This window comes from Columba livia, chromosome 4, assembly GCF_036013475.1.
Source record: "Columba livia isolate bColLiv1 breed racing homer chromosome 4, bColLiv1.pat.W.v2, whole genome shotgun sequence".
Lineage (NCBI taxonomy): Eukaryota > Metazoa > Chordata > Aves > Columbiformes > Columbidae > Columba > Columba livia.
In genome coordinates, this window is record NC_088605.1 from 3033598 (window position 1) to 3048566 (window position 14969).

General features: G+C 51.5%; 1 protein-coding gene across 3 annotated transcripts; it reads left to right on the forward strand.

The window, feature by feature from the left end:
* Window positions 1–825: 825 nt before the first annotated feature.
* Window positions 826–13678, forward strand: LOC102088062 (5-hydroxytryptamine receptor 7-like). 3 transcript variants are annotated; one of them, XM_013368327.3, is made up of 3 exons: window positions 826–1042; window positions 2069–2631; window positions 11607–13677. In XM_013368327.3, the coding sequence occupies exons 2-3, from the start codon at window positions 2123–2125 to the stop codon at window positions 12376–12378; spliced, it is 1281 nt and encodes a 426-aa protein (XP_013223781.2). In that variant the 5' UTR covers window positions 826–1042; window positions 2069–2122; the 3' UTR covers window positions 12379–13677. The 3 variants fall into 3 exon arrangements, with proteins under 3 accessions (XP_013223781.2, XP_064916282.1, XP_064916281.1); XM_065060210.1 differs by lacking the exon at window positions 826–1042 and adding an exon at window positions 1078–1207 and having other exon boundaries at window positions 11607–13678; XM_065060209.1 differs by lacking the exon at window positions 826–1042 and adding an exon at window positions 1260–1650 and having other exon boundaries at window positions 11607–13678.
* Window positions 13679–14969: the final 1291 nt, after the last annotated feature.

A 14969-nucleotide genomic window follows, 5' to 3' on the forward strand; every position in this document is an offset into this window, starting at 1 on the left:
AGCCCTCTGTGCTATGACCAGGAGGACTGGAGGGTGCTGGGATGTTTGTACAGGTGGCACCAGGGGTGGATGTGCCCACCTTGCTCTCCAGGTGCTTAGCATGGGGTAGGGCAGCGGGAAACACTTTCCAAGCCTGCAAACATCTCCAAAGCTGCCTGCACCTCTCCTGGATGGACACCTGTGGCCCAAGGTGCAGGATGGGACCTGTGCAAGGGGACAAGCCACACACTGTCCCCCTACCCACCCTGGGGATGCAGCAGATGGGCTGAGCTCCCGGGGGAGATGCCTTTAGGAGCAATTGATGCAGATGACTCTGCTCCGCTTCTTTCGGCTGGGGAGGAATGAACAGCAGATGTTTGATACCCTGGGTTGAAGTGCCAGAGAGATCCCAGCACTGAAGCACCTGTGAAACACTTGGCAGAGAGAAAAAGGGATGTGGATCTCTGCATGCTCTTGTGTGGTTTGTTTATTCTCCCTATTTTGGGTTTACTAGTATAAGGGAAAGGCTTATCTTTAGGGCTCCGTATCTCCCTGGCTGTTTGCTGCTCTTTGAGCTGAAGGAATATGGGATCTCATACAAGCACAGGAGTGGAAAAATGCATTGAGCAGGGAAAGAAACCCTCTTCTGTAAAATAATAATAAAACAGAAATGGGAAAGGGTGCTCCGGAAATAGCCTTTTGCTGTACCCCTGCTTCTGTACCCTGCTTGCTGTGTTTCAGGCAGCTCCTCCTGCGCCAGGACCGCATTCTAAAGCATCTTCTCAACTTCCAGCCTTGCCCTTGAGGTCCTCGCACGCTCCCCCCTCATCGCTGCAGGGATGGGGTGGGTGTTTGACCCCCCTCCTTCCTCGATCTTTGCTCCTCCCTGGGGCTCAGAGGGACCATCTGGGTCCCTGCCCGGGGAGAGGCGAGGGGAGGGCGGTAGGAGGGACCGGCGAGGCGGGGACGGGAGAAGGATGCTCCGGGGGTGGTTCTTCTGCTTTCTCGCCTGCCCGGAGCTCGCAGGGGCTCGCCTGGAGGATGTCTCACCCCCTCGGCACAGGTAACTCCGGGACCCCCATCACCCCAACCTGGGGGGGCGCTGCAAAAGCGGGGGAGGGGTTTGCAATCCCCCTCGGATTTAAATAAAACTCCCTTCAAGGGGAAAAAGGGGATTTGAAACAAAAAAAAGAAGAGGAGGATAGGATGCTTGGGGCCCTGCAGAGGGGTGAGTGCTGCCCTAAAGTTTCCTTACTGATGGCTGGGAAATACTTAGAGGGGTGTTACCTGAGCGGGGGGGATGATGTAGCTGCTCCCCTGTATCTCTGTGATGTGTGGGGAGGTGATGCTCCAGGATGCCCTGGCTGTTTGTGGTACCCTGGAGATGCTGTATGCGATGGATGTGCTCCCACCACGATCCCCATGTATCTCTGTGATGTGTGGGGTGGTGATGCTCCTGGCTCCGGGATGTCCTGGCTATCTGTGGTACCCTGGGGATGCTGCATGTGATGGATGTGCTCCCACCATGATCCGCAGCTCCGCACCGTGCTCCCGGGGGTACGGATGGTCGCACGTTGCCATCACACACCATGTGCGTGGATTTGCAGTTGCAGCTTTGAAGTTTGTGTGTTAACGTATGCAGGGGATGCAGCCGATGATGCGTGTGCACAGGTTTGTGGCCGTGATTAGTGTTACACATAACTCTTCGATTTATACATATGCATGTGGTTGCATGGGATTTAAATGCAAGGAGGGACAGAAGTGCAAAACCAGCAGCACAGCTCAGCAGTAACACATGAAAATGTGGGCAGTTATGAGTGATTGCTGTTGTCTTTCCTTCTGGAAATGCATGCAGATGATCAGGCAGCCCTTGCAGGAAGACTGGACAGCTTGTGCTCCTTTAAAAGTGGAGAATGAGCTTTTTCTGAACATCCTTCAGCAAACCGTGTGTCTTTGAGCAGTCTTGAGAAGCGGCTTCTTGCTGAGCATGTAAGATCCAGCTTTGGGAGGAAAGAGCTGGGGCTGGTGGGGTGAAATATCTTGTTTTCTTTGCCTGCTTGTGATAAAATGTTCTGGTTTGTCACTGGAGGTGTCACTGCTGGGAGGAAACTCGTGCCTTTGCCCACTGCGGTGAGCTCAGAGCATGTTGCTAAGGGCCAGCCCCAGGCGGTTTCTGGAGCATCATCTTCTCTTCGTGGAGAACGCAGAGCAGCAGCACCCGGCTCAGAAATCGCTCCCGAATCCATTCATGACTGAGGAACCCTCCGCCCCAACCGAGCCAGACCTGCCGTCCTCCAACCTCACCAACACGACGGACTGTGGCGAGGAGATCCTGCTCTATGGGGACACCGAGAAGATCGTCATCGGAGCGGTGCTCTCCATCATCATCCTCATGACCATCGCCGGCAACGGGCTGGTCATCATCTCCGTGTGCATCGTCAAGAAGCTCCGGCAACCCTCCAACTACCTGGTGGTGTCCCTCGCAGCCGCCGACCTGTCGGTGGCCTTCGCTGTCATGCCCTTCGTGACCATCACAGACCTGGTAGGGGGAGAGTGGCTCTTTGGGAAGGTTTTTTGCAACGTGTTTATCGCCATGGACGTTATGTGTTGCACCGCCTCCATCATGACCTTGTGCATCATCAGTGTGGACAGGTAAGGACTGACGAGGTGCTTGGTGTGTACTCAGGTGGGCTGGAATATAAGGGTGTTTCTGAAGGTTGGGGGGCCACCAGAATCACGTTCCCAGTTGGATCAAGGCTTCTGCATGTGTTTTGTAGATGCACAGGATTGCAGAGGGTTTTCCGCAGGAATTAGGTGCCCCAGTTCCTTTGGAAGAGCTGGGCTTAAGGTGCCTTCTCAAGTAACTTCTCTGAGTTACTTTGCTTAGTCCTCCCCCTCTAAGCAGCTGCTTCTCATTGTTCTTCCTTGCCTTGAGAAGCAAAGCCTAGAGGATAAACCCATGACCTGACCTTCTCCAGGGAAGGAGGCTGGGCCATAACATTATTCAACAAAACAACAAGCAAAAAAAACCCCACATGCCCTTTAAAATCCAGGTTACAGAGCTTCTGGAGCCTGGTCTTATGGGATGCTCTCTTGCTGCCTGGACTTGGCCAAGGATGTTGGCAACTCCCCCCACCCCATCCCAAATCCCCAAACCCCCTTGTTTAGCCCGGTACAGGCATTTGTGAGGATTTTCTGGCTTCAACTCCCACACCGGGAGTCAGGAGGGAAAGGCTAAGCCCGTCTGGCAAACTGGCAAGACTCGGGCAAGTCAGCACCCCCATGGGTCTAATTATAGCAGCCTGCGTCATTAAGGACATTGTGCTGACGAGTCGGTGGGCCGGATCCAGATCTGACGCGAGCTTTGGCTTTCTCAGGGGTTGGTTTGGGTTTATGCTGGCACCGCTGAGCCAGGCTGGTTTGTGATAAGCAGCTCAGGGAAGGAGACAGATAATGAGATGTGTGTGTGCCTTCAGCTATAAGACCCCCCTGGCCACCCTCCCCGGGTGTGAAACCAGGTGATAAAGCAGAAAGGACAGAGAAAATCCTGCTGATGATGGCTGAGTTATCCCCCACCAAGCGAACAGCATCTCCTGCTCCGAAGCCCTCGGTTCCCACCAGCCACTGCTCCCCTGTGAGCTGCCCTGAGCTCCAGCGCCCTGATCCGCTTAGAAAGCAAAATCACTCCCTGGGCACACGGCAAGGTCCAGTTCTGCTCTGAACTGGCTTTGTTTTAATTTTAAAAAAGCCTGTTCCTAAACCAGCAGGTGTATCTGGAGCTGGCAGAAGTCTGTCTCTGTGAGAGGTAAGAGGTTAAATGCAGTAATGGAACATGTCAATGTTTCCTCTTGATGACTGAGGAGCAGGGAAGCAGCTACACACTGATCATATTGGCTTTGCTTTAAAAAAATCACCCTTCCCCCTTTCCTTCCCCCTTTCCTTCCCCCTTTCCTTCCCCCTTTCCTTCCCCCTTTCCTTCCTCCTTTCCTTCCCCCTTTCCTTCCCCCTTTCCTTCCCCCTTTCCTTCCCCCTTTCCTTCCCCCTTTCCTTCCCCCTTTCCTTCCCCCTTTCCTTCCCCCTTTCCTTCCCCCTTTCCTTCCCCTTTTCCTTCCCCCTTTCCCTTCCCCACCGATCCCATCTCTTGGAGAAACACATTTCCAAACACACACATAAACAGGACAAACCTTTAACAAAAATCACAGCAATTCATTCCACTTGTCCATCACATCCCTCCCACCCAATGACACCACAGTCTGAGGATGCCATGCAAGTGGGTGCCTCACGTTGACATTTCTCCATCTTTTCCTCTTGGAATGGGAACAGGCAGGTTTCTGAGGAGGTGTGGACGTTAATGTCAGGAAGTCTGCATGTGCCGAGGCCAAATCTTGGGTGATCCTGAGGGCTGCAGAAAGGCAGGAGTTGCATGTGCATAACTGTAATCCTGGCTTAAATGGGAGCGGCCCCAAGGTGGTTCTAAGTTGGATCCATTGGTCACACAGCCAAGGAGGATGTGTTTTAACTGGGTTATGCTGGAGGCACTTGTGGGTACACTTCTGTCTCCGGCAACCCACACCTCTGTGGGGGAGCATCTCCACCCAGTTCACCCAGATGAGCTTGTTGAGGCTCTGAGGAGCCTAGAGGTTGCAGGGAAGGAAAACCATCCCAAAACAGAGGGACACGGTCCTGTGTCCTGTCTCATGCAGCTCTTGAGCACCTGCTCATCTCTGCACCATCTCTGAGTGCTGGCCACGCAAACCTCCTCATCTTTTTTGGATGTTGGAGAGGAAAGGGGAGCTGCAGCAAAAGAATAACAGAGTGAGCAGATTGCTAGGTGCTTTTTTACGGTCTTGACCCTTCTGTGCTTCCGACCTCTCAGTAAAGTGATGGAGGAAAAACCTGTGATAACAAGAGGCTGCCACAGCGCCTGAGTCTTCTGGCACGGGCTTGTTCTTTGAGTGCATTTTCACAGGGACCATGACGTGCTGGGAGCTCGGCTGGGCTGCAGCATCACAGTTTGCTCCCAGACCTTCATCCTCCTTGGCCTGATGGGAAAGTTGCCTGGTGAGAGGGCAATTGCTTGAGATGCATTTAGAGCCAGGGAAAAAGAGTGAAGGTTGTAATTTGAGCAGAAGGAGGACTGGCAGGGCAGAGGGAAGGGGTGGAAAGTCCTCCCAGCTGTGTCCACCTCAGCTCTGGGTGGGAGGAAGTACACACTGAGAGTGCATAGGGGCTGACACAGCGAGAAGTGATGAGCATGGCTGGAAGATCAGAACTCAGGAGCACAAGTGTGATGGGAGCGGCTGAGGGACCTGGGGGGTTCAGCTGGAGAACAGGAGCTGAGGGGAGACCTTCTGATCTCTGAACTGCCTGAAAGGAGCTTGGAGCCAGGGGGGTCGGGCTCTGCTCCCCAGGAACAAGCACCAGGAGCAGAGGAAACGGCCTCAAGTTGCGCCAGGGGAGGTTGAGGTTGGATGTGGGGAACAATTTCTTCCCCAAAGGGCTGTGGGGCATTGGAACAGGCTGCCCAGGGCAGTGCTGGAGTCACCATCCCTGGAGGGTTGGACAGACGGACATGAATTCTCAGGACATGGGGCAGTGCCAGGGGTGGGTTAACTGTTGGACTTGATGATCTTGAGGGTCTTTTCCAGCCAATGATTCTGTGTTACAACATCATCCTTGTCGCTTCCACACAGCAGTTGATGGGGACGGACTGAGGGAGAGCACAGATCCAGGACCACACCTGGGTCTCCACTTTGGTTTAGGCAACATTTTTGGTTTAGCTCCTGATGGAAACATCTCCAAGCACACTTTTTGGCTTTGGTGTTGGTACAAAGCAGAGCTGAACCCAAAGCTAAAGCGAAAATATACTTGAGTTTGCAGACAGCCTGAAACACCTGCATAGAAAGAGATTAAATAGTCGGTCATCTCAGTGAAATATTAACCGAAATTTCCACTGGTGACTATAGCAAGCTGTTCCTCCTGCCCCACAACAAAAAAGAGGAGCAGCATTGGTGCTCCTTGGAAATAGAAATATCTCCTTTAGTTCTGTCCCACATGCCAACTTGGTCAGCACTGTTTGACAGGTGCCTGTTTCTGCCAAAGAGGAGGTTGTGATTTTATTGATGGCTGAAGTGTCCTCATGTTTTGATTAGTTTAGGTATAAAAGATGCTTGGTTTGCCCAAGATGATGGGTACTATTAAAACGTAGGCTGCTATTATTGATTATTAATGCAGAGTGCTTTCTAAAAGCCTCTAATTGAAGCTGGTAGAACTAATCTTCTCTGAAGGGGAATTTGATTGATTTTCTTTTAAATCAAAAAAGAAAGGTGTTGCAAATATCCGTCTTTCTCTTCCATTTTTCTTATCTAAAAGCCTGCCAATGTTATAGATTCTTTATTGCCACAAACCAAAAAACAGAACAACAACAGCAAAACCCCTTTTGGCTGCTCAGCTTTTGATGAAGCTCTGGGTAAAGCATGCCAGGCAGCTGACAAAAGCAGCTCCCCACATCCCACATATCACTTCAGGTTTTGTTAGTGGAAAAAAAAGTCTCCATCCGTTTCCCAGGCAGCCCCGCTGGGGCTCTCCCTTCTCTCTGGCAAGTGTTTTCCACCCAAAATCAGATGATATACTCCAAACTAGCATCGTCTCCAGCATAAAGGATGCCTCCTGGAAGAGCTGATGGGATGAAACATCCACAGTATTTTGCTGGATTGTCCTTTGTCCAAATACGTCCCAGGCCAGGTAGGTCCCTGCACTGTATCTCCAGTGACCCGGAATGCATCCCTGGGATGCTCCCACCACCCCTGTCTTAAGGCATGGACAGGTGAAGCCACCGGCAGCTTCAGCCTCCAGGTTCCAGTGTAAGTTGGGGAATGACCTATTAGAGAGCAGTGTAGGGGAAAGGGACCTGGGGGTCCTGGGGACAGCAGGGTGACCATGAGCCAGCACTGGGCCCTTGTGGCCAGGAAGCCAGTGGTACCTGGGGTGGGTTAGAAGGGGGTGGTCAGTAGGTCAGAGAGGTTCTCCTGCCCCTCTGCTCTGCCCTGGGGAGACCACACCTGCAATATTGTGTCCAGTTGTGGCCCCTCAGTTCCAGCAGGACAGGGAACTGCTGGAGAGAGTCCAGCGCAGCCACCAAGATGCTGAAGGGAGTGGAGCATCTCCCGTGTGAGGAAAGGCTGAGGGAGCTGGGGCTCTGGAGCTGGACAAGAGGAGACTGAGGGCTGACTCATTCATGTTTGCAGATATATAAAGGGTGAGTGTCAGGAGGATGGAGCCAGGCTCTTCTCAGTGACAACCAATGGTAGGACAAGGGGTAATGGGTACAAACTGGAACACAGGAGGTTCTGCTTAAATTTGAGAAGAAACTTCTTCACGGTGAGGGTGGCAGAGCCTGGCCCAGGCTGCCCAGGGAGGTTGTGGAGTCTCCTTCTGTGCAGACATTCCAACCCGCCTGGACACCTTCCTGTGTAACTTCATCTGGGTGTTCCTGCTCCATGGGGGGATTGCACTGGATGAGCTTTCCGGGTCCCTGACAATACCTAATATTCTGTGATTCTGTGATACTCCTCCTGGAGGTTCTCTCTCCTTCAGCAGGATGGGCCAGGCAGGACATCAGCCTGGAAGCTTAAATTTGGCCCAGAGGAAGCATGGGATTATGGTAAAATAGTGAGGCCCGGGAAACTCCAATTCTGGGCTCATTTGGGCTCTGCCAACCTGTTAGAGCGGAGATTTGTCCTTTCCCGATTTGCCAGCTGCAGAATGGAGATAGGGACACCTTGGAGAGATTTTTATTTGTCTTTTTATTTCATCCCTAGCATAAGAATTCAGTGATTATTCATTTTATGCTCAACGGTAATCACTGAATTGGCAAATCCATGGGGTTGACGGTGGAGCCCAGCCTGGGGCAGGTCTCCTACCCCACTGCCCTGGCACCTGTGGGGCTGAGGATGTGGAAGGATTTTAATGGAGAAGGAAAGAGCAGCTACACAATCAATCCTGCACAGTGGTGGGTCCTGCAAACCCTCAGAAAATGCCAGTAAATCACTGCTCTGGGATCTGGCTTTTGCTACCTGCTTACCACTAAACTTGATTAACAACAAGACACACACGCAAGAATTTAAGAAAAAAAACCTGAATCGAAGCAAGAGAATTTGATTTAAATTTCATTGCAAGTCTGTGCAATCTCACCTCCCGCGCTGCTGTAAACGCCGGCCTATTTTGAGGTCTTCTTCCCTCTCTCATCCAAATTATAAGCAAAGACCTCAAAACAGCCCCGTTTCCTCCAGCAGCGCCTGCACCAGGCACCCGCAGATGAAATGTGTCAGCTTTGCCAGCTTTTTAAATCTTTTCACTGTGCATTTTGCTTGGCTAGCATGTAAATTCCTTGAAGTTTCAGCAAATCCCAAGTGGATCGGCTTCTAAAGAAAAGCTAGTAATAGCGTGATAAAGGATATAGCACAACACAGCATATATTAGTTCACAAAGTTCTTGGCTTGGGTATACAGAGGAGTGATTTTTTAGGTGCTGAATTTGGATATGCAACAGCAGGGCATGGATTTCAACCAGCTTAGGAGACAAAAAGTCTGCTCTCCATCCAAAACCCCTTCCTACAGCAGGAAGGATATTTGGCAGCATCGCTCCAACCTGCTCCCACCCATCTTTCAGAGTCATAGAATCATAGAATCATTTTGGTTGGAAAAGACCCTCAAGATCATCAGTTCCAACAGCTAACCCTGGCGCTGCCCCATGTCCTGAGAACCTCATGTCCGTCTGTCCAACCCTCCAGGGATGGTGACTCCAGCACTGCCCTGGGCAGCCTGTTCCAATGCCCCACAGCCCTTTGGGGAAGAAATTGTTCCCCACATCCAACCTCAACCTCCCCTGGCGCAACTTGAGGCCGTTTCCTCTGCTCCTGGCGCTTGTTCCTGGGGAGCAGAGCCCGACCCCCCTGGCTCCAAGCTCCTTTCAGGCAGTTCAGAGATCAGAAGGTCTCCCCTCAGCTCCTGTTCTCCAGCTGAACCCCCCAGGTCCCTCAGCCGCTCCATCACACTTGTGCTCCCGAGTTCTGATCTTCCAGCCACGCTCGTCACTTCTCACCGTGCTCAGCCCAGGTTGGAAGAGGAAAATGGTAAGTTTTGGGAAAACAGCACCAAATGCCGTCCATCTCCGTCTCACAGGTCTTTTCCAGCATAGACAAGGCCCCGTGGGGTGATGGGGTTAAAGCTGTTTCTCATCCCGAGATGTTGTGTTGCCTTTGCATCCTTCACCCTGTGCCACTGCTGGGCTTTCACGTAGAATAGGTGGTCATGGAGGGTTTTGCTTGGTTTGTGTAAGGCCAGCTGGAGAAAATACAGAGGAAAACAGGAAAAGAATAACTCAGTGAATGAATTCAAATTCATTTTACCAGGGAGTCAGGGTAGAATACTTTGGGCTTTGAATTTATTTGGCAGCCAGGAGGAGTGGAGGAATTGGATTTTTTTATTTTTAATTTTATTTCTGTCTTCTTCCAGTATTGGGGGAGGATCTGGAAAAGGGAAATAATCAGAGAAGAAAAAAATCTAACACCTACAATGAGACTGATTTTCAGAAAAAGAAATCATGATACAACAGAGGTAAAATGCTCTGCAGAATTTTTTATCTTAACAGAAAAGCTCTTTCTTCCCTGGAAAAGCTTCCAGCAAAAAGGATCCAAACAGCTGCTGTTCTTAGTGCCCCTCTGGACTGATGCAGCTTATCCAAAACACTTAAGAGGTGATGTGATCTTGCCTAAAAATGCCTAGAAATTCCTGATAGCAGGCAGGTTTGAATCGAAAAGGCTGTAACATAAAAGAAATCAATTTGACAGCTGGAGGCTTTTGCTGTACTGATTGAGACAAATAGGAGGCCAAAGTTTTTCAGTGGGAACATTGTTTGACAGTGGCAAACTCCCTGCTGATGTCTTAGTTTATAATTTTAACTTACCACCTAATATTGGGCACAATTTCTTAGTCATGTGAACTCTCTCAATCAAGGCTGCAGATGGTTCAAAATTCCACCCCATAGTCTAACCAGGAGCTGATGGGTGGTGCAGTTTCCAGCTCCTTTCAGTCAAGCTAACAAGGTAACTTCTAACTCCAGGCATCAGGATTTGTGAATCTGTGGGTCACCACATGCTTTTGGGATCTCCTGCTCAGAGATCCTCTCATTTTGCTCTCCAGGGAGGTCTGGGCACCATCACCTCAGGAGATACGGGCCATGCAGGGGAACAGACTGCTCCAGCTGTTTGCAACTGGCAATCACTCCTGTCTTGGTTTCTAGAGGTCATCTCCAGTACTTGTTGCAGGAACCTGTAGGTTTGTCCTAATATTGCAACCTAGATGGAGACAGGAGTGATGGGTGTGCTGCTGACAGTGGTGTATCCCATGGATGCCAGTGTCGCAAGATGCAAACACACTGTCCATTGGCTGAAGGAAGGTGTGAGTCAACAGCTACCAGTGTTACACCACAAGTCCATCACCCACCCCATCACTACCTTTGCTTTCTGTGCCCATCCAGAGACATCCCGAGGTCTTTCCAGAGGCAAGATTGCTCCTTGTTCACCCTCAGGGCCATCTCAGCTGCAGGTTGTATTTCTTCTCCAAGCTCCCAAGTTGCCTGGCTAAATAAGGGAATGGTTTTGTACTTCTCACTTCTCTTTAAACACTGGTATGAGTCTATTCATTTATTTAATCTGGAGTGAGTCCTGATGTATCATGGTGCAAATTTGACTTGAGTGAATGGCAGAAGATGTGCCAGGGGAGGTTTAGGTTGGACATCAGGAAAAGGTTCTTCACTCAGAGCACGCTGGACACTGGAACAGTCTCCTCAGGGAGGTGTCACAGCCCCAAGCCTGACAGTGTTCAAGAAGAGACTGGACAACCTCCTCAGACACACAGTGTGAACTGTGGGGTGTCCTGTGCAGGGACAGGAGTTGGATTTGGTGATCCTTGTGGGTCCCTTCCAACTCAGGACATTCTATGATTCTCTGAAATATTACTCTGTGGATCACCCATCCCACTCCTGGGTGTTTCCCTGGGAAGTCATAGAATGTCCTGAGCTGAAAGAGACCCACAAGGATCATCAAGTCCAACTCCTGTCCCTGCACAGGACAACCCCACAGTTCACACCATGTATCTGAGGACATTGTCCAAATGTTTCTTGAAGGTGTCTGGAGGGCTTCTCCCAGTTGCTTCAACATTCTTGAGTGAAGTTACACGCCATGTTTGAAAGCTGTTGCATGTTCTTTGTACACACTAATTCTGGTGGAAAATCTAAGCTTTTTTTTAAGCGTTTTTATTCCCAAGGAAGCCATGTGGAGCTCAGACTGACTCAGCTGTTAAACGACACCTCGTGTCATGCACGGGGTGGCTGCAAGAAAGCAGTGGGGAACAGTTGAAGCAGAGTGTTTAGGCAAGAGAGCTGAAAGGGTGTGAAATGTATCTCATGGAAGATGCTGCAGCTGTGTGTCTTCAGGAACACTTTCATTTGGGGAATTCATTTCTTGTCCCCACCCAGGGCTGAAATTCTCCTGTGACAATTAACAGCTGATTAGGAATGAAAACCTTCCAACCCCCCTGACGCTTCGCAACTCTTCTCTTTTCCAGGTATCTGGGGATCACTCGGCCACTGACGTACCCCGTGAGACAAAACGGGAAGCTGATGGCCAAGATGGTCTTCATCGTTTGGCTCCTGTCTGCCTCCATCACCCTCCCTCCGCTTTTTGGCTGGGCCAAGAACGTCACTGTGGAAAGAGTGTGTCTCATCAGCCAGGACTTCGGGTACACAGTCTACTCCACAGGGGTTGCCTTCTACATCCCCATGGCCGTCATGCTCGTCATGTACAGCCAGATCTACAAAGCCGCCAAGGTCAGTGCTGAAAAACACCGCTTCATGAACTTCCCCAAGCACTATGAAGAGGAGGGCGTCTACTGCCTGGAGGCCTCCAGCCGGGGCCACCACAGCTCCAAGCGTACCAAAGCCGTGGAGGAATGCGCCACGCTTTCCAAACTGCTCCGGCAAGATCGAAAGAATATCTCCATCTTCAAACGGGAGCAGAAAGCAGCCAGGACCCTCGGCATTATCGTGGGGGCATTCACATTTTGCTGGCTTCCCTTCTTCCTGATGTCAACGGCTCGGCCTTTCATCTGCGGCATCCGCTGCAGCTGCATGCCCCTGCGGCTGGAGAGGACTCTGCTCTGGCTGGGATACACCAACTCCCTCATCAACCCCTTGATTTATGCTTTCTTTAACCGAGACTTGAGGACTACTTTCTGGAACCTCCTGAGGTGCAGGTACAGGAACATCAACAGGAGGCTCTCTGCCGCCAGCATGCACGAGGCCCTGAAAGCCACAGAGAGACACGAGTGCATCCTGTAGAGCCATGTCCTCTCGCCCAGTGCCTGACCAAAGGACTCTTGCCTCGCCATTTTAGGTTCCTTGCTTCTCTTGCCTCTCGGGGTTGTGGTTCTCCTTGCCCTCGGTGGGAACAAGTGGGCAACCCTTCCTTCTCACCTTGTCCCAGGTTGGGGCTGAGAAGCCATGAGAAAGACTGGGGAGTTCAAGTTCTACCACAGACTGTGGGCAAGTCACACACCTTTCTGTGCCTCAGTTTCCCCAACTGTTTAAAAAAAAAAAAAAGAAAAAGGAAAGAAAACCCCCCAACCAACCAAAAAAAAACCCTAAAAACTCAATAAGACTGTGGCTCTCCACCTTTGAAAAGGGCTCTAAGGTCTGTGGAGAGCACACAGTACATGATGTAGAGATGACATTGGCTGCATGTCTGTATTAAATATGACAGCAGCTATAGGCTCTGCTGTAGATCCAAGCACTCATGCCATCCCAGCTTATACAGACTCTTTCCACCGATGTAATTGCATTTTACACACTCAGCTCATGTCCAGGTTTGCACGTCAGAGCAGAAGTACCAATGACCCCATTTCCCCTCACACTGTAGCACTTGAAAGAGGCACATTCCCAGAGTGACGCACAGATGAACATGAAGTTTCCTTTATGGTTGCATAGGAAAGTCCAACGGTCTCCTCATCAGGGCAATGACCAATGAGCAAAGATGGATCTGTTTATTGGGTTGTACCGTAATTCATTCTCAGACAAGTGATGTGTGTTCGTAATTTGTGGCTAATTGACTCCATAAAAGCACGCTTTGGTTGACAACAGGAAAAAAAAATAGCATTTCTGTGACAGCTTTACAGTGCTTCAGTATGATGTCCAGCAAGCTTGAAAAAAATACACTATATGATGTATCTTTTTCTTTTTTTTAAAAAAAAGAAGTCTGGTTTCCTCATTTTGATGTAAATTATCTGGTCACTTTGACTTTCAATTGCTTCTTCGTGATGGTGGGACTTGTCTTCCTGCAGTTCTCTTTGCTCTTAACCAACCAAAGCCTTGCTTTGCAGCCGCAGAAACCCTTGCCTACTGGTTTGTAAATGGTGTCTCTTCCATGGGGTCAGTGGTTTGAGCATCTCCCATCTGGGTTCTCTTGTCAAAGCCAGATGGTTCAGAGGAAAGGGGTTTCTAACCCCCCTTTCACTACAGATTTTCTTCATCAAGCAAGCGCAGGGGTAGTCCCACCTCTTGCAATGTCATGCAGTACGAGTGGCTGTTGGAATTGGCTGTTGAATGTGTTCTTCTCTCCCCTCTCCTCCCCCTCCTCCCCTTCTTCTCTCCCCTCTCCTCCCCCTCCTCCCCTTCTTCTCTCCCCTCTCCTCCCCCTTCTCTCCCCTCTCCTCCCCCTTCTCTCCCCTCTCCTCCCCCTTCTCTCCCCTCTCCTCCCCCTTCTCTCCCCTCTCCTCCCCCTTCTCTCCCCTCTCCTCCCCCTTCTCTCCCCTCTCCTCCCCCTTCTCTCCCCTCTCCTCCCCCCCCTTCTCCCCTTCTTCTCTCCCCTCTCCTCCCCCCCCTTCTCCCCTTCTTCTCTCCCCTCTCCTCCCCCCCCTTCTCCCCTTCTTCTCTCCCCTCTCCTCCCCCCCCTTCTCCCCTTCTTCTCTCCCCTCTCCTCCCCCTCCTTCTCCCCTTCTTCTCTCCCCTCTCCTCCCCCTCCTTCTCCCCTTCTTCTCTCCCCTCTCCTCCCCCTCCTTCTCCCCTTCTTCTCTCCCCTCTCCTCCCCCTCCTTCTCCCCTTCTTCTCTCCCCTCTCCTCCCCCTCCTTCTCCCCTTCTTCTCTCCCCTCTCCTCCCCCTCCTTCTCCCCTTCTTCTCTCCCCTCTCCTCCCCCTCCTTCTCCCCTTCTTCTCTCCCCTCTCCTCCCCCTCCTTCTCCCCTTCTTCTCTCCCCTCTCCTCCCCCTCCTTCTCCCCTTCTTCTCTCCCCTCTCCTCCCCCTCCTTCTCCCCTTCTTCTCTCCCCTCTCCTCCCCCTCCTTCTCCCCTTCTTCTCTCCCCTCTCCTCCCCCTCCTTCTCCCCTTCTTCTCTCCCCTCTCCTCCCCCTCCTTCTCCCCTTCTTCTCTCCCCTCTCCTCCCCCTCCTTCTCCCCTTCTTCTCTCCCCTCTCCTCCCCCTCCTTCTCCCCTTCTTCTCTCCCCTCTCCTCCTCCTCCTTCTCCCCTTCTTCTCTCCCCTCTCCTCCTCCTCCTTCTCCCCTTCTTCTCTCCCCTCTCCTCCTCCTCCTTCTCCCCTTCTTCTCTCCCCTCTCCTCCTCCTCCTTCTCCCCTTCTTCTCTCCCCTCTCCTCCTCCTCCTTCTCCCCTTCTTCTCTCCCCTCTCCTCCTCCTCCTTCTCCCCTTCTTCTCTCCCCTCTCCTCCTCCTCCTTCTCCCCTTCTTCTCTCCCCTCTCCTCCTCCTCCTTCTCCCCTTCTTCTCTCCCCTCTCCTCCTCCTCCTTCTCCCCTTCTTCTCTCCCCTCTCCTCCTCCTCCTTCTCCCCTTCTTCTCTCCCCTCTCCTCCTCCTCCTTCTCCCCTTCTTCTCTCCCCTCTCCTCCTCCTCCTTCCCCCCTTCTTCTCTCCCCTCTCCTCCTCCTCCTTC

Excerpts from the sequence above, each read along its gene's own strand:
- LOC102088062 (XM_013368327.3), top strand. The coding sequence starts at position 2,123 with ATGTTGCTAAGGGCCAGCCCCAGGCGGTTTCTGGAGCATCATCTTCTC. Across the intron at positions 2,632-11,606 it reads TGCATCATCAGTGTGGACAG|GTATCTGGGGATCACTCGGC; the intron begins GTAAGGACTGAC and ends TCTCTTTTCCAG.